Source organism: Triticum aestivum, chromosome 3B (genome assembly GCF_018294505.1).
Source record: "Triticum aestivum cultivar Chinese Spring chromosome 3B, IWGSC CS RefSeq v2.1, whole genome shotgun sequence".
Lineage (NCBI taxonomy): Eukaryota > Viridiplantae > Streptophyta > Magnoliopsida > Poales > Poaceae > Triticum > Triticum aestivum.
Genome location: NC_057801.1, coordinates 596,805,866 through 596,828,395, shown reverse-complemented (window position 1 = coordinate 596,828,395; position 22,530 = coordinate 596,805,866). Strand labels below are relative to the sequence as shown.

The window sequence follows — 22,530 nt, the reverse complement described above, 5'->3', positions numbered from 1 at the left end:
AGCAGCACGACGACGTGGTGGTGTTGGAGCAGCGGTTCTCCCGCAGGGCTTCGCCAAGCTCAAGCGGAGGAGGAGAGGTGTTGGAGAGGGGGAGGGCTGCGCCTTGGATGTGGTGCTGCTTCCCTCCCTCCTCCCCTCTATTTATAGGGTAGAAGGGGAAGGGGGCCGGCCCCTCTAGATGAGATCTACAGTGGCGGCAGCAGCCAAGGGGAGGGGGCTTGCCCCCCAAGCCAAGGAGGGCGCCCCCTTTAGGCCCCCCCAACCCTAGGCGCATGGGCCCTAGGGGGCGCCCATCCCACTTAGGGGCTGGTTCCCTTCCACATGCAGCCCATAGGGCCCTCCGGGGTAGGGTGGACCCTCTCGGTGGACTCCCGGCCAACCCCTGAATACTTCCGGTGACCGTACGATGACTTCCCATATATAAATCTTCACCTCCGGACCATTCCGGAACTCCTCGCGATGTTCTCATCCGGGACTCCGAACAACATTCGGTAACCACATACAAACTTTCCCTATAACCCTAGCGTCATCAAACCTTAAGTGTGTAGACCCTACGGGTTCGGGAATCATGCAGACATGACCGAGACATCTCTTCGGCCAATAACCAACAGCGGGATCTGGATACCCATGTTGGCTCCCACATGTTCCACGATGATCTCATCGGATGAACCACAATGTCAAGGATTCAAGCAATCCCGTATACAATTCCCTTTGTCAATCGGTATGTTACTTGCCTGAGATTCGATCGTCGGTATCCCAATACCTCGTTCAATCTCGTTACTGGCAAGTCACTTTACTCGTTGCGTAATGCATGATCTCCGTGACTAACTACTTAGTCACATTGAGCTCATTATGATGATGCATTACCGAGTGGGCCCAGAGATACCTCTCCGTCATACGGAGTGACAAATCCCAGTCTCGATTTATGCCAACCCAACAAACACTTTCAGAGATACCTGTAGTGCACCTTTATAGTCACCCAATTACGTTGTGACGTTTGGTACACCCAAAGCACTCCTACGATATCCGGGAGTTACACAATCTCATGGTCTAAGGAAATGATACTTGACATTAGAAAAGTTATAGCAAATGAACAACACGATCTTGTGCTATGCTTAGGATTGGGTCTTGTCCATCACATCATTCTCCTAATGATGTGATCCCGTTACCAATGACATCCAATGTCCATAGTAAGGAAACCATGACCATCTGTTGATCAACGAGCTAGTCAACTAGAGGCTCACTAGGGACATGTTGTGGTCTATGTATTCACACATGTATTACGGTTTCCGATCAATACAATTATAGCATGAACAGTAGACAATTATCATGAACAAGGAAATATAATAATTACCATTTTATTATTGCCTCTAGGGCATATTTCCAACAATATGAAGCTAGGTGGGTGGAGGATAGATGCCAAAATAATTCCTGTCATAAGTGGCAAGGGTTCTTCTCGATTGTCGGGCTCGAACTCCAACACATATGATGAAGATCGCCAATCTAGGTCATGTCTCCTTGACCAAATCGGGGATGAGACAGGAGCTAGGTAACAATGGGGTTGGTACCAGTGGAAAATCCCAATTTATTATGATTGGTGGCCATCAATTTCTTAATCAAATTGAAGGGTAAAAAACCTGGACCTAAGAGTGGAGGTGAAGGAGGTACCGGTGGATAGAGATTATTTTGCTCCAAATGAATGGAAGGCGGGCATATAAACAAGGATTGCATAAAATATGTTCATTGTATCCTGCATGGAAAAGAGTCACACCTGACTGAAGATTGTGTTTGCCTTAAGCAGATCAAACATGTTGCTAAGTATGTTGGTTTTGCTGCTAAAGGTCTGGAGTGCCTACTGATACAAAACACTACGGACATTAATAACACCAAGCATGTCAATCCTTTGGCTTTAATTGAAGTTACTTCTAGTGAGATTCATGAGACACGAATTCTGCAAGGGTTCAACAGAATGTTTAGTTGAAATTGACAATGAAGAGGAAAGCAACAGGGTGAAAAGCTTTTGTTATGAGATTCCTCGGTATGGTCAAGTTGGTGAAACTAACCATTTTTGACAAGTTTAATTTACTTGGTACTGGAGCTATGATCAAGGTTTCCAAGTGGTCTCATGAGAGTCACACTATTGAGAAGTTGAATTAGATTTGGTAAGGTGCCAGACTGCTTGAGAACATATATTGTTTTGTAATGTGTGAACTTGAGACTGCTTTGGGTCTAGTGCTAAAAGTTGATATTGTAATAATTTGTGAGATGCCCTCTAAATTGATGGTGATGGATTGTCAGCATGTCTCGCATGAGGTGATGCTCCAACCAATGTCGCTTCAACGATTTATAGTTCTCATCTCAAGGGGCGATTGACTACTGCAATTTTGGAAGCTTGGCGTGGTGATGGTGTGTGTAGGTGTCTTTTTCCTTTACTATTGGTTCAGTGCAATTTTCAACCTCCGCCGAACCTTATACAATCAAAGGAAGAAGAAAGCTAGTATGATTTTTAATATAATTTTATTTTTTGCTGGTCGTGATGTGTCTAGTTGTTTGTTCATTGTACTGGCTTTTGTTTTCTTGATATTATTTTCTTTGTCCCACCCCGCGATTAACGAGAAAACTGACAAATCTCTATCTAATAATAAAGGGAGAAGTGTTTCTGGCCGTCCATCGCCACTTTTGCAGACACCCCCTACTTCCCTGAGATCAACCCGTGGTCTCGTTTTAAAGTGAGACTAGAAAAAATATCTCGTGTTTTGGACACACACCCCTAAGATTTCTGTTAACCAATCCGTGGTCTTATTTTAAGTGGGGATAGAAACCGTTTTGCTATTTATAGAACAACCCCTGAGGTTTTGGTTAATAAACCCGCCGTCCGTCTATTCAAATGCTTTTTAAAATATTCATATTCATATCTTTTAAATCGTAACTCCAAATTAACCATGTTATATATGAAAATTGACTAAAAAATTGTGTAGAATCTTAATATGATGTTATTTTTACCCATTATTCATTTTTAATTGCTGTTTGGGAACAAATTATAATACTTTTAAATAATATTCATATCTTTTAAACCTTAACTCCAATTTTGATATGTTATACATGAAAATTGATTAGAAAAATGTGTAGAATATGAATATGATGTTGTTATACCTATTAATAATTTTTTAAATGTTGTTTAGGATGCAACCTTAATCAGTAGTGCACGACCCGTCTTTCTTTCGTACGGTTTCCGATCCAGATTAAAAATGAACACGTCAGCAAAATAGATTGGAGACGAAAGAAATCATCTATTTCTCTTTTGCAGGAAAACATTCAATCTATTCATCTTTAATCATGGCGGTACAACGAACATCAGAAATAATAAAAATTACATCCAGATCCGTAGACCATCTAGTGACGACTACAAGCACGCATGTCCGTGGACGAGGTTGGGAAGAAGGATAAACATCAACACTGATAAGATGCCATGTTGTCATAAAGGACGTGGATCTATTGAGATCTTGAGTCATGATTGCTGTGTTAGAGACGTGTGGTATTTGTTTTTTTTCGGTTGCAATGCAGGAGCTTTTTTCGCCTGAATTATATCCTTCTCGCCCGATTGATTCCGGGATCATGTAAAGGAGAGCAGGTCGACGTCTGTCCCTTTGCTGTCGGCTCCGGAACGGAATCATGGGGTCTCACGTCGATGCAGCACCCACGTCCAATCCAATCCAAATCCAAGGAAAAGCAACTCGGCCGCTGACACGGTGTCCTCCGACTCCTCCCCCACTTTCTCCCCACCACCACCACCATCTCCCGTCTCCCCCGCTCCGGACGCATCCAGTCGCCTCGCCTCGCCTCACCTCACGTGCGCGCCTCTAACTCGCCGCTCCGGTCAACCCGCCGCCGCATGAGAGATGGTACTACTAGATGTAGATCGTCCAATCCGAACGCATTCCTCTCCTCCCCGTCGGGCCACACCACCCACGGCCTGCCACAGTGTACGTCCCATAATTTATTCTCTCCTTCCGCTGCACTTGTCTCCCGCATTGGTTTAAAGGGAGGTCCACGGAGGGGAGAGGCGGTCCCCGATGGCCCTGCGTCCCTCGCCGGCCTCCTCCCCCCACGCATTGCCGGATTCGAGGGCTCGCCAAGCGCCGCCGCCAAGTGTGCTGCTCTGGCAGGAGTAGTACGGGGGGTTTGCCTGCTTCTTGGCTGGGTTGGCCGAGGGCTTTGGTTTGGGATCGCCGGAGCGCCAGGATCCGGAGGTTCCCTCGAGGCTAAAGGTGGGTGTAGTGTATACATACGTTGCGGAATTGCCTATTTGGGATCCGTCGGATCGTATCTTCTCGTGTATCTGCATTCTCTGTCAGCGGGCTGGTTGGTTACCTTACCTGAACGCAATTGCAGCAAGAATTTGGTTAAAATTTGCGTTTTGATTAGTTCCGTGTTACCTATGTGAACACTGCCATGATTTCCTTGCAGGTTCTTTAACATTTGACTGTCGAATTTGGTGCTCGGTCTTGAAATTCAGAAAGAAAAAGGCCTTTGCTAGGTTCAACAAGCGATGGCCTCCCCCGGTGAGGAAAAAATGAAGGTGAGATGGTAATTCTATTTCCGCAACCACATTATGCAGAGATGAAAAAAAATTGTCTTCAGCAAACTACATTTGTACTCCAGGGTTGTCGCCCTAAACTTTTCGGTGCCAAGGAGAAGAAATCTGCAAAGAGGACCGACAGTCCAGGCTGCAATGCAGGTCGCCTTTTGTCCTTCACTTTCCCCATGACACATGAAAATACCTTTGGACGTTGTTTTCATCCCATGTTTTAGATTGTAACGGGACATGAGTCTAAAACCTTTCTTTAGTAAATACTATTCCAGTATTGGAAAACTTTAAATCATGATTTTTTTGGGGGGAAAAAAGGACTCCTGCCTGTTATTCTGCAAAGCTCAAAATTAAAAGCGTATAATAATCTTCTTTAACAATTGAAAAGTAACTTTGGTGAAGCAATGTTTTCACCAAATTGTTCCCTAATCGAGCAAGTTTACCGAAAAAGGCTTTCGCCCCGCTTTATAGATAAAGCAAACCGCCAGAGAGCACACATACAGAATCAAGTCCACACACACGCACACACCCAAGTCTCACGATCAAGTACAAAGGTTCTGCTGAGGGCACAGCTCAACAAGCCCAGAAATAAAAAAGGACAGAACACGCCGGACGAAGATGTCGCCTAGTCTGGCTCCGGCGGAGGCGGCGGGGGCGGCGGCGACAGGCGAACGGCCATCGATCGGGGGTCGGCGATGAAGGCTGAGATGGCGTCGCGGTCCAGGGGGCGGCTAAGCGGCCGCCAAAGCTGCAAGAAACCCGAGAGTTTGAAGAGAGCGTCAGTAGACCGACGAAGAGGAGTGCGCTGAATCACTAGCTTATTGCGGACAGTCCAGAGGGTCCAGGCGAGGACCCCAATCTCAAGCCACCTAATGTGGCGAGAAGTCGCGGGGGACATCTGGAGTTCGGCAAATAAGTCCGGGAAGTTGGTGTGGCACCAATCTCCACCGACCGCTTCGCGAAAACAGCTCCAGAGGAACTGAGCGGAAATGCAGGAGAAGAAAATGTGGTTCGAGTCTTCAGGAACCCCACAGAGCGGGCATATGCCAGTACCCGGGCCATTGCGCTTGCGCACCTCCACCCCGGACGGGATCCGACCGCGAATCCACTGCGACATGAAGATGCGGATCTTCAGAGGCAGGCGGATGGACCAAACCATCGAAAGAGGGAGGGGGGCGGCAGATGGGGCGATGGCCAGGTATAGCGACTTGGTGGAGAATTGGCCCGAAGGCTCAAGGCGCCATCGCACCAGGTCAGGGCCACCATCCACCAACGGTTCGTGGAGAGCAACACAGTCAAGCAACTCACACCAGGCGGCGGATTCCATGGGGCCAAAGGCCCGCCGGAAAGCAAGGCGCCCTAAGTCAAGAAGGGCCCTATCAACAGAAATCACGGGGTCGACGGAGATGGAGAAGAGGCCAGGGAAGCGAGCCGCGAAGGGGGTGTCTCCGGCCCAACGATCAAACCAGAACAACGTCGAAGCTCTAGAGCCCACCGAGATGGAGGTCCCGATACGGAGAACCGGAAGAAGCTGGACGATCGACTGCCAGAACTGAGAGCCTCCAGACTTTTGGCAAAAAGCGAGTGGCTGTCCGCGCAAGTATTTGTTCCGGATGATGTCTTAACCACTTCAAATTTATAGGGGCGAGTTTTACCCAAAAGTATGATGCGACAAAATTGATTGACAAACCTGCAATCCAAACTACTCCCTCCGTTCCAAAATAGATGACCCAACTTTGTACTAAAGTTAGTTCAAAGTTGAGTCATCTATTTTGGAACGGAGGGAGTATCACCTACCATTCCATTTTCGAAACATGACATCATTTTTTAGAACAAAAACATGTCATCATTTCAGTCTTAAATTATATAGAGATTAAGATGAAGCTCCACAATAGTCATTAAATGAGCCTCGCAGTTCTTAAGGTAGCTAATCCCATTAATCAGTTATCCAGAAATCTTTAGTTTGTCTTGAGATAATAGCAGGAATTAAATGTGCCGTATGCTCCTATATATTACAGCACATGAGCTTGGACCAAGTCCTTCTAAGACAGTATCAGCTTCCCCCTTGAGAACACTTTCAGGTACTTTAACATGTAAAATCATGTGTTTTTACCTGATTGTACAGATGTAAAATGTTAGTTTTAATTGGTTTCTTGTCTGTCTTTCATTCAAACCAGGAGTTAAGAGCATACGTCTCAGCCATTTCCTGGCCCAACCTTCTTCTATTAATAGAACAACTGAGCCCGTCAGGTACAACAATGGAAGTTTCATATTCTGTCATTTTCCCATCCTTTTTTGCCAACATACTAGATTCTCCACTCTACTTTCATTGAACAGAATTTTTGTCTCTACCTGGAACGTCGGTGGGAAAGCACCTACTGCTGAACTGAACATGGATGATTTTGTTCCACCTGATGATCGTTCAGATATTTATGTGTTGGGGTAGGTCTTGCACTGATCTTTTAATAGATACAGGAATATTCCCTGCCAACATTACTAATTACACTGCCTGTGTTATATATACCCCCCCCCCTCCCCACACACACACATAATGTTTAATGCATGAATATTAATTTTCTCATCTACAGGATTCAATGCATAGCTGAAAAAGTTAAAAGTAATCCTTGATTGGTGTGGTAGTAGAATATCATTAACATGTTTAGTATTTGTATTCAGCGCAATTAATCCTGGATACCTGGTTTACTTTTGAGTTTCAAGAGTATTTAGTGGATTTTTTCCCTTTAACATTGATCTCCATGACATCAATTCTGTCTATTTAATCTTTGAACAGTTTTCAGGAAATTGTTCCTCTCAATGCTGGTAATGTGCTTGTGGTAAAGCTGCTGCCTTGTGACCATGAGGTCATGGGTTCAAGTCCTGGAAACAGCCTCTTACAGAAATGTAGGGAAAGGCTGCGTACTATAGACCCAAAGTGGTCGGACCCTTCCCTGGACCCTGCGCAAGCGGGAGCTACATGCACCAGGTTGCCCTTTTTTAATGCTGGTAATGTGCTTGTGATAGAAGACAATGAACCAGCTGCAAGGTGGCTTGTTCTTATAAACCAAGCACTAAACCGGCCAGCTGATAATGATACCAATGTCTTTCAGCATCCGACATCTCCATCTGTTGATTCTACTTCATCTCGAGCTTCTTCAAGCCTTGACACTTCATTCTCTGAATTAACAAAAACAGCAAGTGGTTCCACAATCTTCCAGAAATCTTCCCTCAAAGCCATTAGAAAACCTTTCATGCCAATGCAGAGAAAACGGCTTAAGGCCTGCAACTGCCCAGCAGAAATGATCAAATCATCGTACAGGGATGCTTGCTTTCGGCGCCCGAAAAAACATGCTGGCGAGACTGATTCCTCAGGAGAGGAAGAGAAAGAGAACACGAGGGATTCTTGCGGCTCTGTGCTAAGTGAAGTAACTTCCGCTCCCACCGCAAGGGATCAGCTAAAATATAACCTCATAGTATGCAAACAAATGGTTGGAATTTTTGTCACTGTGTGGGTAAAGAAAGAACTAGTGCAACACATCGGCCATCTAAGAACGTCTTGCATAGGGCGAGGAATTCTGGGCTGTCTTGGAAACAAGGTCAGGACTAAATCAGATTGAAGTATTGCTGTAACTAATTGTCTGTATCCTGAATACACTTCTACTGCAGGGATGTATATCAGTAAGCATGACAGTGCACCAGACAAGCTTTTGTTTCATCTGCAGCCATTTGGCTTCAGGTCAGAAAGAAGGGGACGAATTCAGAAGAAACTCTGATGTTCTAGAGATAATGCGGCTCACACTGTTTTCGAGGCTTTGCAGGAAAATTGGGCGAAGAATTCCTGAGAAAATTCTTGAGCATGAGTAAGAATCTGGTGATATATATGATTGTACATCTGTCCCTTGTCAGTTTAATATTCTGTAACTAATTAATGCACTGTTTATCTCAGTAAGGTGATATGGTTTGGGGATTTGAACTACCGTATTGCACTGAGCTATGAAGATACAAAAAGGCTTTTGACGGAAAATAATTGGGATGCCCTTTTCGAAAAGGATCAGGTAACTTTGTATTAGTTGAATCAATCTAGTTATGAATCAAAATTTGAACTACTCACTGAAAGACGGCAAACAAATGCATTTATTATCTGTTTGCTAAAAAGTTGGTACTACTCCCTCCGTCCGGAAATACTTGTCATTAAAATGGCTAAAAGGGGATGCATCTAGACGTCTTTTAGTTCGAGATACATCTCTTTTTGTCCATTTTAATGACAAGTATTTTCGGACGGAGGGAGTACTAAAGAAATCCGAAAAGGTGATATCAAATCTTTCAAATGATTCCCTTATTGCGCCCAAACCATAGTTGTCCACTTCTGCAAATTTTCCCTTCCTTGATATTCAGTATGTTCATTCTTCAGCTAAAAATTGAACGAGATGCCGGACGAGTGTTCAGGGGATGGAATGAGGGGAAGATATATTTTGCTCCCACATACAAGTACTCCTCTAACTCGGATGCATATGCTGGTGAGACTGCAACATCAAACAAAAAGAGGAGAACGCCAGCATGGTATGTAACTATGTACAATTTTAAGTAGTTCCATATCAAGGAAGCCCTGTCTGGGAAATAGAGAAAGCGTAATGTCATAATATTCCATTCAGCTGTTGCTGTAGGCACAAACTTAAGGCCTTCTTTATTTTCATGCCATCTTAAATCCTAGCGGCTGTTCATTCCACCATAAGGTAAACATAGAAATCTTCCTAAGAGTTTTTTTTAGGGAACATGCACAAAAGCTTTGCGTATCTTTTCGTTAAGCATGCGAATTGACAAGAGTCAAATGTACAATATATCCTAAACGGCTCGACAATTGGCTATTGTTCCACACTTCTACTGGGAAGTCACAAAGAACCCACCAAAAAAAAGTTCAAAAGTCCTATTGGTTGCAATCCCACAAATCAAACACCCCACTTAAGAAAAATTCCGAAGGAGTAGAATCCTAGAAAAACTCTTTGAAATCGAACCAAAGAGGCCCGAGCATGCAGTCTAACATTACCATTGGCGTTCACTGCAAGTGGCAATAGCTCTCTAAGTACTTCCATGCAAAAGTAAATAAGTAAAATAAATGCCGCACACAGTAGTTCTGATATACATACAATAAGCTAACGTATTAAAGTTCCAGTTTGTGATATTATGCTTGTGAACCATTCGGCGCTCGACGCATTCCATTGCATACATCTTAAGTAATTGAACTTCTTCAGGTGTGATAGAATATTGTGGCAAGGTGACGGCACTTCACAGTTGTCCTACTACCGTGGAGAGTCCCGATTTTCAGATCATCGTCCTGTCTGTGGAACCTTCATTGTCGAAGTTGAGGCACTAAACAGAAAGACAAAGAGGCGCTCATCTAATGCTGACATGAAAATCGGTGCTGAAGAGCTTTTACCAACGGACAAGAATAAGGGTAAAGGTACTGCACTTCTTCACACACAGTGGTCATTTTCTAATCTTTCATATCCCAAATTTTGGCCTAGAACAGGTGTGTATGTCAAGGCCAATACAAAGTGACGATATCCCATTGTGGCTTCCTGTTAGGTAACAACAATGGAATCGAATAAACATGATGCATTGTTGTTTAACTACAGAAGTTCTATTGCATTTTCTCATAAGATACATAGAACCATCTTAAGAGTCGAGCTTAAGTATATTTTCAACCCATAATCGGTCATACCCCACACGCACTTTAGCCCTGGACTCATACAGAAGACTGAAGTATGTCCCTGCTTCCATTTTGCAGGCACATCACGGAGTGTGAGCTTCCACAAATAACACAATAATGTGCATGCCAGTTCTACAAAGAAAAACGTATATGCATCACGTTGTCAAGAATCGTGCATAGATTTGTTTGGATGACGGTTAAAAACCGGCCTGATGCTCCTGTTTCAAACAGGGCAACAGACTCTGGAAGTGGAAGGATAATGTCTAGTTTTCATTCCATTTTTTCCCAACGCAGTCCAAAAGAAAAAAGATAAGTCTCCTTTTAAAGGAGGTGATTTGGTTATATACCTGATGATAGGATTAAACCAGCCAATATTCTTTGGTCTGTAATTTTTCCAGTTGTAAGTATAATTGTACTATGACAAGATGAAGCAACAAATTTCTTTTGACGGCAATTTTTTAACAAGCCACGAGCATTTTGAAATGCGCATAATGTTCTTTTGTTCTTTCTACCGATTTCACAGCACTGTGTCTTGCAACTGTGTACTCTTATTTCAAAAGACAGATAGAGTTAGGTAATAGAAATGCACATAGATGGATGGATTCATAATGTATTACCCATATACTAGTATGAAGCTGGAGCATGCTACACCATTACTTCCCCCCTCTTCTTAAACTTGACCATGAGATCATTCTTCATCTGCAGAAGAACCGGCACACTGGGATTCGTCATGTGCCTCTCCAACACCTCCAGATCAAAGTTCCACACCATGGTGGCGGCGATGCTGTTACCTGAGCAACCACGATGTTCTTGTTAAGGCATGACCTTGGGCCCATGTTGAAACATAACTTGTAAGATGCATGCACGATGACTCGATGACATCCTCTGAGATCCATTCTTCCCATGACGTAGATCGAGATCAGAATGGTCAGATCTCATATGGTGGCAACTAGATTGGGTATGTGTCCTTCGTCGCTCCCCGCCGCCATCTACTTCGCCTCGTTGACCCTAACACTCTTAATATAGCATGTGGCCTGGTTATATGTCAATTGAATGGTTTGACATCTTCAGTTGGTAGAGCTATAGATTCTTTGCATCTCTTCGTACCATTGTCCACATCACCCCAATGATCCTAAGTTCCTAACTCTTGTTACCGAACCAGTAGCAAGTGTGACTTGCGGAATATCAATGATAGCAAGTGTGAATTGCGGAATATAAAGGGAATAAGAGACAACCAATGTATTTCCTCGAATTCAAATACCACCTATATCCTACTCTCCGTTGAGGGGGGCAGACAGACTCCCCCCTCCCACCCCTCCCCCCCCCTCTCTCTCTCTCCCTCTCTCTCTGGATTGTCCCTTGATCCACTATGGATAGTATTTTCCTCCACTCTGGAGAAAACAAATTGCACAATCACTTCACAGAGAACCCGACCTATTTCACAAGCTTCGTGAAGAGATCACCAAAGCCAATATGACCAAACATTTAGAAGGTGGAGGCCCCTAAGAGTAACAAGCTTTAAGGCTCTCACCCAACCAGTTGCTTGGTGGAGCTCAAATCGGTCCATCCAATGAAAGCAACTTATGATCAAATCTGACCTCATCGATTCTTACCTTATGCAACTCATGCAATTGATGGATTATAGAGGGGGGAAACAATGGAGAAGGTCAATAAATTACTCCTAGATCCATGGTTACTTTCCCTCACTTAGATGGGAAATCGGTATTGTGGGGATGAACTTGGATGTCAAACAATGCAACAAAAACCTACATACAGTTGTTGCCTTTCCCCTCGGGGGAAGAAGGAGGGCTATATATACCAAAAAGGCTTTCGCCCCGCTTTATATTACAAAGCAACCGCCCAAATCAAGCATCCCACAAGGTTCCACACATGTCCAAACACACACACACACGGAGGTTCACAGGCATACAAAAAGACACGAGGGTCAGGGCTGAGGGCACAGCATAACAAGCCCTAAACACACACAACACGACGCACAGTGCAAACCGCAAGGCGCAAAGCAGTCCGACAGCCTAGTCGGGCTAAGGCGGAGGGGGCGGAAGCGGGGGAGCCACGCGGAGCACCATCAAGCGAAGATCAGCGAGGAGGTTGGTGATGACGTCCAGGTCCTGGGGGCGGCTAAGCGGCCGCCAAAGCTGCAAGTAGCCACACATTTTGAAGATAGCGTCAGTCGCATGTCGAAGAGGGACCTTCTGAATGACAAGCTTGTTGCGAATGTTCCAAAGCGTCCAGGCGAGGATCCCAATGCACATCCTGTTGGAAATATGCCCTAGAGGCAATAATAAAAGTGTTATTATTATATTTCCTTGTTCATGATAATTGTCTTTTATTCATGCTATAACTGTATTATCCGGAAATCGTAATACACGTGTGAATACATAGACCACAATATGTCCCTAGTGAGCCTCTAGTTGACTAGCTCGTTGTGATCAACAGATAGTCATGGTTTCCTGGCTATGGACATTGGATGTCGTTGATAACGGGATCACATCATTAGGAGAATGATGTGATGGACAAGACCCAATCCTAAGACTAGCACAAAGATCGTGTAGTTCGTTTGCTAGAGCTTTGCCAATGTCAAGTATCTCTTCCTTTGACCATGAGATCGTGTAACTCCTGGATACCGTAGGAGTGCTTTGGGTGTATCAAACGTCACAACGTAACTGGGTGACTATAAAGGTGCACTACAGGTATCTCCGAAAGTATCTATTGTTTTATGCGGATCGAGACTGGAATTTGTCACTCCGTGTAAACGGAGAGGTATCTCTGGGCCCACTCGGTAGGACATCATCATTTGCGCAAATGTGACCAAGGAGTTGATCACGGGATGATGTGTTACGGAACGAGTAAAGAGACTTGCCGGTAACGAGATTGAGCAAGGTATCGGTATACCGACGATCGAATCTCGGGCAAGTAACATACCGATAGACAAAGGGAATTGAATACGGGATCGATTGAGTCCTTGACATCGTGGTTCATCCGATGAGATCATCGTGGAACATGTGGGAGCCATCATGGGTATCCAGATCCCGCTGTTGGTTATTGACCGGAGAACGTCTCGGTCATGTCTGCATGTCTCCCGAACCCGTAGGGTCTACACACTTAAGGTTCGATGACGCTAGGGTTATAAAGGAAGCTTGCATGTGGTAACCGAATGTTGTTCGGAGTCCCGGATGAGATCCCGGACGTCACGAGGAGTTCCGGAATGGTCCGGAGGTAAAGATTTATATATAGGAAGTCCTGTTTCGGCCATCGGGACAAGTTTCGGGGTCATCGGTATTGTACCGGGACCACCGGAAGGGTCCCGGGGGCCCACCGGGTGGGGCCACCTGCCCCGGGGGGCCACATGGGCTGTAGGGGGTGCGCCTTGGCCTACATGGGCCAAGGGCACCAGCCCCAAGAGGCCCATGCGCCTGGGGAAACCCTAAAGGAAGAGTCCCAGCAGGGGAAGGCACCTCCTAGGTGCCTTGGGGGGGGAGGACTCCTCCCCTGGCCGCCGCACCCTTGGAGATTGGATCTCCTAGGGGCTGGCGCACCCCCCCCTTGGGATCCCTATATATAGTGGGGTAGGAGGGCCTCTCAAACACACCTTATGCCTTTGGTGCAGCCCCTCCCTCTCTCCCAAGTTCTCCTCCTCCTCTCCCGTAGGTGCTCGGCGAAGCCCTGCAGGATTGCCACGCTCCTCCACCACCACCACGCCGTTGTGCTGCTGCTGGATGGAGTCTTCCTCAACCTCTCCCTCTCTCCTTGCTGGATCAAGGCGTGGGAGACGTTACCGGGCTGTACGTGTGTTGAACGCGGAGGTGCCGTCCGTTCGGCACTTGGTCATCGGTGATTTGAATCACGACGAGTACGACTCCATCAACCCCGTTCACTTGAACGCTTCCGCTTAGCGATCTACAAGGGTATGTAGATGCACTCTCTTTCTACTCGTTGCTGGTTTCTCCATAGATAGATCTTGGTGACGCGTAGGAAAATTTTGAATTTCTGCTACGTTCCCCAACAGTGGCATCATGAGCTAGGTCTATTGCGTAGATTCTTTGCACGAGTAGAACACAAAGTAGTTGTGGGCGTCGATATTGTTCAATATGCTTGCCGTTACTAGTCTTATCTTGATTCGGCGGCATCGTGGGATGAAGCGGCCCGGACCAACCTTACACGTACGCTTACGTGAGACCGGTTCCACCGACAAACATGCACTAGTTGCATAAGGTGGCTGGCGGGTGTCTGTCTCTCCCACTTTAGTCGGATCGGATTCGATGAAAAGGGTCCTTATGAAGGGTAAATAGCAATTGGCATATCACGTTGTGGTTCATGCGTAGGTAAGAAACGTTCTTGCTAGAAACCCATAGCAGCCACGTAAAACATGCAACAACAATTAGAGGACGTCTAACTTGTTTTTGCAGGGTATGCTATGTGATGTGATATGGCCAAAGGATGTGATGAATGATATATGTGATGTATGAGATTGATCATGTTCTTGTAATAGGATTCACGACTTGCATGTCGATGAGTATGACAACTAGCAGGAGCCATAGGAGTTGTCTTTATTTTTTGTATGACCTGCGTGTCATTGAAGAACGCCATGTAAACTACTTTACTTTATTGCTAAACGCGTTAGTCATAGAAGTAGAAGTAGTCGTTGGCGTGACAACTTCATGAAGACACGATGATGGAGATCATGATGATGGAGATCATGGTGTCATGCCGGTGACAAGATGATCATGGAGCCCCGAAGATGGAGATCAAAAGGAGCAAAAATGATATTGGCCATATCATGTCACTATTTGATTGCATGTGATGTTTATCATGTTTATGCATCTTGTTTGCTTAGAACGACGGTAGTAAATAAGATGATCCCTCATTAAAATTTCAAGAAGTGTTCTCCCCTAACTGTGCACCGTTGCTACAGTTCGTCGTTTCGAAGCACCACGTGATGATCGGGTGTGATAGATTCTTACGTTCACATACAACGGGTGTAAGACAGTTTTACACAGCGAAAACACTTAGGGTTAACTTGACGAGCCTAGCATGTACAGACATGGCCTCGGAACACAGAGACCGAAAGGTCGAGCATGAGTCGTATAGTAGATACGATCAACATGAAGATGTTCACCGATGATGACTAGTCCGTCTCACGTGATGATCGGACACGGCCTAGTTTGACTCGGATCATGTAATCACTTAGATGACTAGAGGGATGTCTATCTGAGTGGGAGTTCATAAGATGAACTTAATTATCCTGAACATAGTCAAAAGACCTTTCGCAAATTATGTCGTAGCTCACGCTATAGTTCTACTGTTTAGATATGTTCCTAGAGAAAATATAGTTGAAAGTTGATAGTAGCAATTATGCGATCAGTAGAAAGCTCATGTCCTTAATGCACCGCTCAATGTGCTGAACCCCAAACGTCGTTTGTGGATGTTTCGAACATCGAACATACACGTTTTGATAACTACGTGATAGTTCAGTTAAATGGTTTAGAGTATAGGCACCAAAGACGTTTTTGAAATGTCGCGGAACATATGAGATGTTTCGAGGGCTGAAATTAAGATTTCAGGCTCGTGCCCACGTCAAGAGGTATGAGACCTCCGACGATTTTCTTAGCCTGCAAACTAAGGGAGAAAAGCTCAATCGTTGAGCTTGTGCTCAGATTGTCTGAGTACAACAATCACTTGAATCAAGTGGGAGTTGATCTTCCAGATGAAATAGTGATAGTTTCTCCGAAGTCATTACCACCAAGCTGCTAGAGCTTCGTGATGAACTATAACATATCAAGGATAGAGATGATGATCCTTGAGGTATTCGCGTTGTTTGACATCGCGAAAGTAGAAATCAAGAAGGAGCATCAATTGTTGATGGTTGGTGAAACCACTAGTTTCAAGAAGGGCAAGGGAAGGAAGGGATACTTCATGAAACGGCAAATCAGCTGCTGCACCAATGAAGAAACCCGAGGTTGAACCCAAACCCGAGACTAAGTGCTTCTGTATTAAGGGGAACAACCACTGGAGCAGGATTACCCTAGATACTTGGTAGATGAGAAGGCTGGCAAGGTCGATAGAAGTATATTGGATATACATTGTGTTAATGTGTACTTTACTAGTACTCCTAGTAGCACCAGGGTATTAGATACCGGTTCGGTTGCTAAGTGTTAGTAACTCGAAATAAAAGCTACGGAATAAAACGGAGACTAGCTAAAGGTGAGCTGACGATATGTGTTGGAAGTGTTTCCAAGTTTGATGTGATCAAACATCGCACGCTCCCTTTACCATCCAGATTAGTATTAAACCAGAATAATTATCATTTGGTGTTTGCGTTGAGCATAGACATGATTGGATTATGTCTATCGCAATACGGTTATTCATTTAAGGAGAATAATGGTTACTCTATTTATTTGAATAATACCTTCGATGGTCATGCACCTAAAGGAATGGTTTATTGAATCTCGATCGTAGTGATACAAATTTTCATGCCAAAAGATATAAGATAGTAATGATAGTACCACTTACTTGTGGCACTGCCATGTAAGTCATAATGGTATAAAACGCATGAAGAAGCTCCATGTTGATGGATCTTTGGACTCACTCGTTTTGAAAAGTTTGAGACATGCGAACCATGTCTATTGGTGTATATGCATGAAGAAACTCCATGCAGATGGATCGTTTAGACTCACTTGATTTTGAATCACTTGAGATATGCAAATCATACCACATAGGCAAGATGACTGAAAAGCCTCGGTTTCAGTAAGATGGAACAAGATAGCAACTCATTGGAAGTAACACATTTTGATGTGTGCAGTCCAATGAGTGCTGAGGCATGCAGTGAATATCGTTATGTTCTTACTTCACAGATGATTTGAGTAGATGTTGAATATATTTACTTGATGAAACACAAGTCTGAATTATTGAATGGTTCAAGTAATTTCAGAGCGAAGTAGCAGATCATTGTGACAAGAGGATAAAATGTCTATGATATGATCATAGAGATGAATATCTGAGTTACGAGTTTTGGCACACAATTAAGACATTGTGGAAATTGTTTCACAATTAATACCGCCTGGAACACCATAGTGTGATGGTGTGTCCGAACATCATAGTTGCACCCTATTGGATATGATGCGTACCATGATTTCTCTTATCGAATTACCACTATCGTTCATGGGTTAGGCATTAGAGACAACCACACTCATTTTAATAGGGCACCACGTAATTCCGATGAGATGACACCGTATGAATTATGGTTTAGAGAAACCTAAGTTGTCGTTTCTTAAAAGTTTGGGGCTGCGACGCTTATATGGAAAAGTTTCAGGATTAAGCTCGAACCCAAAGCGGATAAAATGCATCTTCATAGGACACCCAAAACAGTTGGGTATACCTCCTAATTCAGATCCGAAAGCAATATGGATTGTTTCTTGAATCGGGTCCTTTCTCGAGGAAAGGTTTCTCTCGAAAGAATTGAGTGGGAGGATGGTGGAAACTTGATGAGGTTATTGAACCGTCTCTTCAACTAGTGTGTGGCAGGGCACAGGAAGATTGTTCCTGTGGCACCTACACCAATTGAAGTGGAAGCTTATGATATTGATCATGAAACTTCGGATCAAGTCACTACCAAACCTCGTAGGACGACAAGAACACGTACTACTTCGGAGTGGTAAGGTGATCCTGTCTTGAAGGTCATGTTGCTAGACAACAATGAACCTACGAGCTATGGAGAAGCAATGGTGGGCCCGGATTCCGATAAATGGCTCGAGGCCATAAAATCCGAGAACGGATCCATGACTTTGGAAGAAATACTTGATGGTCGTAAGGCCATTGGGTACGGATGGATTTTAAAAGGAAGACAGACAATGATGGTAAGAATTACCATTAAGAAAGCTCGACTTGTCGCTAAGATATTTTCCGACAAGTTCAAGGAGTTGATTACGGTGAGGTTTTCTCACTCGTAGCGATGCTAAGAGTCTGTTGGAATTGGATTAGCAGTTACTGCATGATTGATGAAATCTTGCAGATAGGATGTCAAAACATTGTTTCCTCGACGTTATACTTGAGGAAAGGTTGTATGTGATACAACCGGAAGGTTTTGTCAATCCCAAAAGATGCTAATAAGTATGCAAAGCTCCAGCAATCCTTCTAAGGACTGGAGTAAGCATCTCAGAGTTGGAATGTATGCTTTGATGATGATCAAAGATTTTGGGTTTGTACAAAGTTTATGAGAAACTTGTATTTCCAAAGAAATGAGTGGGAGCACTATAGAATTTCTGATGAGTATATGTTGATCAGAAATGATATAGAATTTCTAGAAAGCATATAGGGTTATTTGAAAGGTGTTTTTCAATAGAAAACCTGGATTAAGCTACTTGAACATTGAGCATCGAGATCTATAAGGATAGATCAAAATGCTTAATAATACTTTCAAATGAGCACATACCTTGACATGATCTTGAAGGTGTTCAAGATGGACCAGTCAAAGAAGGAGTTCTTGCCTGAGTTGTAAGGTACGAAGTTAAGACTTAAAGCTCGACCACGGCAGAATAGAGAGAAAGGACGAAGGTCGTCCCCTATGCTTTAGACGTAGGCTCTACAGTATGCCGTGCTGTGTACCGCACCGAAAGTGTGCCTTGCCATGAGTCAGTCAAGGGGTACAAGAGTGATCCATCAATGGATCATAGGACAGCGGTCAAAGTTATCCTTAGTAACTAGTGGACTAAGGAATTTTTCTCGATTATGGAGGTGGTAAAAGAGTTCGTCGTAAAAGTTACGTCGATGCAAGCTTAACACCTATCCGGATAGCTCTGAGTAGAGAGACCGGATACATATAATGGAGCAATAATTTAGAATAGCTCCAAGTAGAACAGTTGTTTGGAATAGCTCCAAATAGAGCGTGGTAGCTGCATCTAGGAGATGACATGGAGATTTGTAAAGCACACACGGATCTGAAAGGTTCAGACCCGTTGACTAAAACCTCTCTCACAAGCAACATGATCAAACATAAAACTCATTGAGTGTTAATCACATAGTGATGTGAACTAGACTACTGACTCTAGTAAACTCTTGGGTATTAGTCACATGGCGATGTGACCTGTGAGTGTTAATCACATGACAATGTGAACTAGATTATTGACTCTAGTGCAAGTGGGAGACTGTTGGAAATATGCCCTAGAGGCAATAATAAAAGTGTTATTATTATATTTCCTTGTTCATGGTAATTGTCTTTTATTCATGCTATAACTGTATTATCCGGAAATCGTAATACACGTGTGAATACATAGACCACAATATGTCCCTAGTGAGCCTCTAGTTGACTAGCTCGTTGTGATCAACAGATAGTCATGGTTTCCTGGCTATGGACATTGGATGTCGTTGATAACGGGATCACATCATTAGGAGAATGATGTGATGGACAAGACCCAATCCTAAGACTAGCACAAAGATCGTGTAGTTCGTTTGCTAGAGCTTTGCCAATGTCAAGTATCTCTTCCTTTGACCATGAGATCGTGTAACTCCTGGATACCGTAGGAGTGCTTTGGGTGTATCAAACGTCACAACGTAACTGGGTGACTATAAAGGTGCACTACAGGTATCTCCGAAAGTATCTATTGTTTTATGCGGATCGAGACTGGAATTTGTCACTCCGTGTAAACGGAGAGGTATCTCTGGGCCCACTCGGTAGGACATCATCATTTGCGCAAATGTGACCAAGGAGTTGATCACGGGATGATGTGTTACGGAACGAGTAAAGAGACTTGCCGGTAACGAGATTGAACAAGGTATCGGTATACCGACGATCGAATCTCGGGCAAGTAACATACCGATAGACAAAGGGAATTGAATACGGGATCGATTGAGTCCTTGACATCGTGGTTCATCCGATGAGATCATCGTGGAACATGTGGGAGCCATCATGGGTATCCAGATCCCGCTGTTGGTTATTGACCGGAGAACATCTCGGTCATGTCTGCATGTCTCCCGAACCCGTAGGGTCTACACACTTAAGGTTCGATGACGCTAGGGTTATAAAGGAAGCTTGTATGTGGTTACCGAATGTTGTTCGGAGTCCCGGATGAGATCCCGGACGTCACAAGGAGTTCCGGAATGGTCCGGAGGTAAAGATTTATATATAGGAAGTCCTGTTTCGGCCATCGGGACAAGTTTCGGGGTCATCGGTATTGTACCGGGACCACCGGAAGGGTCCCGGGGGCCCACCGGGTGGGGCCACCTGCCCCGGGGGGGCACATGGGCTGTAGGGGGTGCGCCTTGGCCTACATGGGCCAAGGGCACCAGCCCCTAGAGGCCCATGCGCCAAGATAAAGGAAAAAGGGGAGAGTCCTAAAGGGGGAAGGCACCTCCGAGGTGCCTTGGGGAGGATGGACTCCTCCCCCCTCCTTAGCCGCACCCCTTTCTTGGAGTAGGGGGCAAGGCTGCGCCTCCCCCTTATCCCCTGCCCCTATATATAGTGGAGGGGAGGGAGGGCATCCATACCTGAGCCTTTGGCGCCTCCCTCCCTCCCGTGACACCTCCTCCTCTCCCGTAGGTGCTTGGCGAAGCCCTGCAGGATTGCCACGCTCCTCCACCACCACCACGCCGTTGTGCTGCTGTTGGATGGAGTCTTCCTCAACCTCTCCCTCTCTCCTTGCTGGATCAAGGCGTGGGAGACGTCACCGGGCTGTACGTGTGTTGAACGCGGAGGTGCCGTCCGTTCGGCACTTGATCATCGGTGATCTGAATCACGACGAGTACGACTCCATCAACCCCGTTCACTTGAACGCTTCCGCTTAGCGATCTACAAGGGTATGTAGATCCTCTCTCTTTCTACTCGTTGCTGGTCTCTCCATAGATAGATCTTGGTGTTACGTAGGAAATTTTTTGAATTTCTGCTACGTTCCCCAACACATCCATCTAATATGGCGGTAGCGAGGAGGGGAGGCGTTCAGCTCTGCGAGTAAGTCAGGTGAAAGATCGAGGATGTCGCCTAGAGGGGGGGTGAATAGGCGCTTTAAAATAATTACGGTTTAGGCTTGAACAAATGCGGAATAAACCTAATGGTTAATTTGTCAAGCACAAAACCTAAAAAAACTAGGCTCACCTATGTGCACCAACAACTTATGCTAAGCAAGATAAGCAACTATGTGATAGCAAGATATATGACAAGGAACAATATGGCTATCACAAAGTAAAGTGCATAAGTAAAGGGCTCGGGTAAGAGATAACCGAGGCACGCGGAGACGATGATGTATCCCGAAGTTCACACCCTTGAGGATGCTAATCTCCATTTGGAGCGGTGTGGAGGCACAATGCTCCCCAAGAAGCCACTAGGGCCACCGTAATCTCCTCACGCCCTTGCAGAATGCAAGATGCCGTGATTCCACTAAGGGACCCTTGAGGGCAGTCACCGAACCCGTACAAATGGCGCCCTTGGGGGCGCTCACCGAACCCGTACACTTTGGCAACCCTTGGGGGCGGTCACCGGTACCCGTCAAATTGCTCGGGGCAATCTCCACAACCTAATTGGAGACCCCGACGCTTGCCCGGAGCTTCACACCACAATGATTGAGCTCCGAACACCACCAACCGTCTAGGGCGCCAAGGCACCCAAGAGGAACAAGCTCTAGGGTGTCCAAACACCCAAGAGTAACAAGCTCAAGGGTACCAAGCACCCAAGAGCAATAAGCTTCTCAACTTGTAACTTCCACGTATCACGCGGAGAACTCAAACCGATGCACCAAATGCAATGGCAAGGGCACACGGAGTGCCCGAGTCCTTCTCTCCCAAATCCCACCAAAGCAACTAATGCTAGGGAGGAAAATGAGAGGAAGAACGAAAGAAGAACACGAAGAACTCCAAGATCTAGATCCAAGGGGTTCCCCTCACTTAGAGGAGAAAGTGATTGGTGGAAACGTGGATCTAGATCTCCTCTCTCTTTTCCCTCAAAAACTAGCAAGAATCCATGGAGGGATTGAGAGTTAGCAAGCTCGAAGAAGGTCAACAATGGGGGAAGAACACGAGCTCAAAGGATTAGTCTCAATGGGGAAGAAGACCCCCTTTTATAGGTGGGGAGAAAAACCAACCGTTATCCCCTCACTCAGCCCGCACGACGCGGTACTACCGCAGGGAGCTGCGGTACTACCGCGGTTGGCTGCGGTACTACCGCTGCAGGTTGCGGTACTACCGCATGTGCAGCTCTGGCCAGATGAAGGCCTGTTGCACAGGGCAACGAGCG

The 22,530-nt window shown here is 45.2% G+C and overlaps 1 protein-coding gene across 6 annotated transcripts; it reads left to right on the top strand.

The window, feature by feature from the left end:
• The first annotated feature begins 3,720 nt into the window (after positions 1-3,720).
• LOC123071172 (type I inositol polyphosphate 5-phosphatase 10) lies at positions 3,721-11,452 on the top strand. 6 transcript variants are annotated; one of them, XM_044494679.1, is made up of 13 exons: positions 3,722-4,268; positions 4,468-4,579; positions 4,663-4,738; positions 6,607-6,669; positions 6,766-6,838; positions 6,926-7,030; positions 7,380-8,181; positions 8,252-8,445; positions 8,532-8,640; positions 8,997-9,145; positions 9,835-10,037; positions 10,113-10,168; positions 10,998-11,053. In XM_044494679.1, exons 2-12 carry the CDS (start codon positions 4,550-4,552, stop codon positions 10,139-10,141), a joined length of 1,833 nt encoding a protein of 610 aa, XP_044350614.1. In that variant the 5' UTR covers positions 3,722-4,268; positions 4,468-4,549; the 3' UTR covers positions 10,142-10,168; positions 10,998-11,053. The 6 variants fall into 6 exon arrangements, with proteins under 6 accessions (XP_044350611.1, XP_044350610.1, XP_044350614.1 ...); XM_044494678.1 differs by lacking the exon at positions 10,998-11,053 and adding an exon at positions 10,371-10,775; XM_044494680.1 differs by lacking the exon at positions 10,113-10,168 and having other exon boundaries at positions 3,723-4,268; positions 7,380-7,408; positions 7,592-8,181; positions 9,835-10,043; positions 10,998-11,442.
• The last annotated feature ends 11,078 nt before the right edge of the window (positions 11,453-22,530 follow it).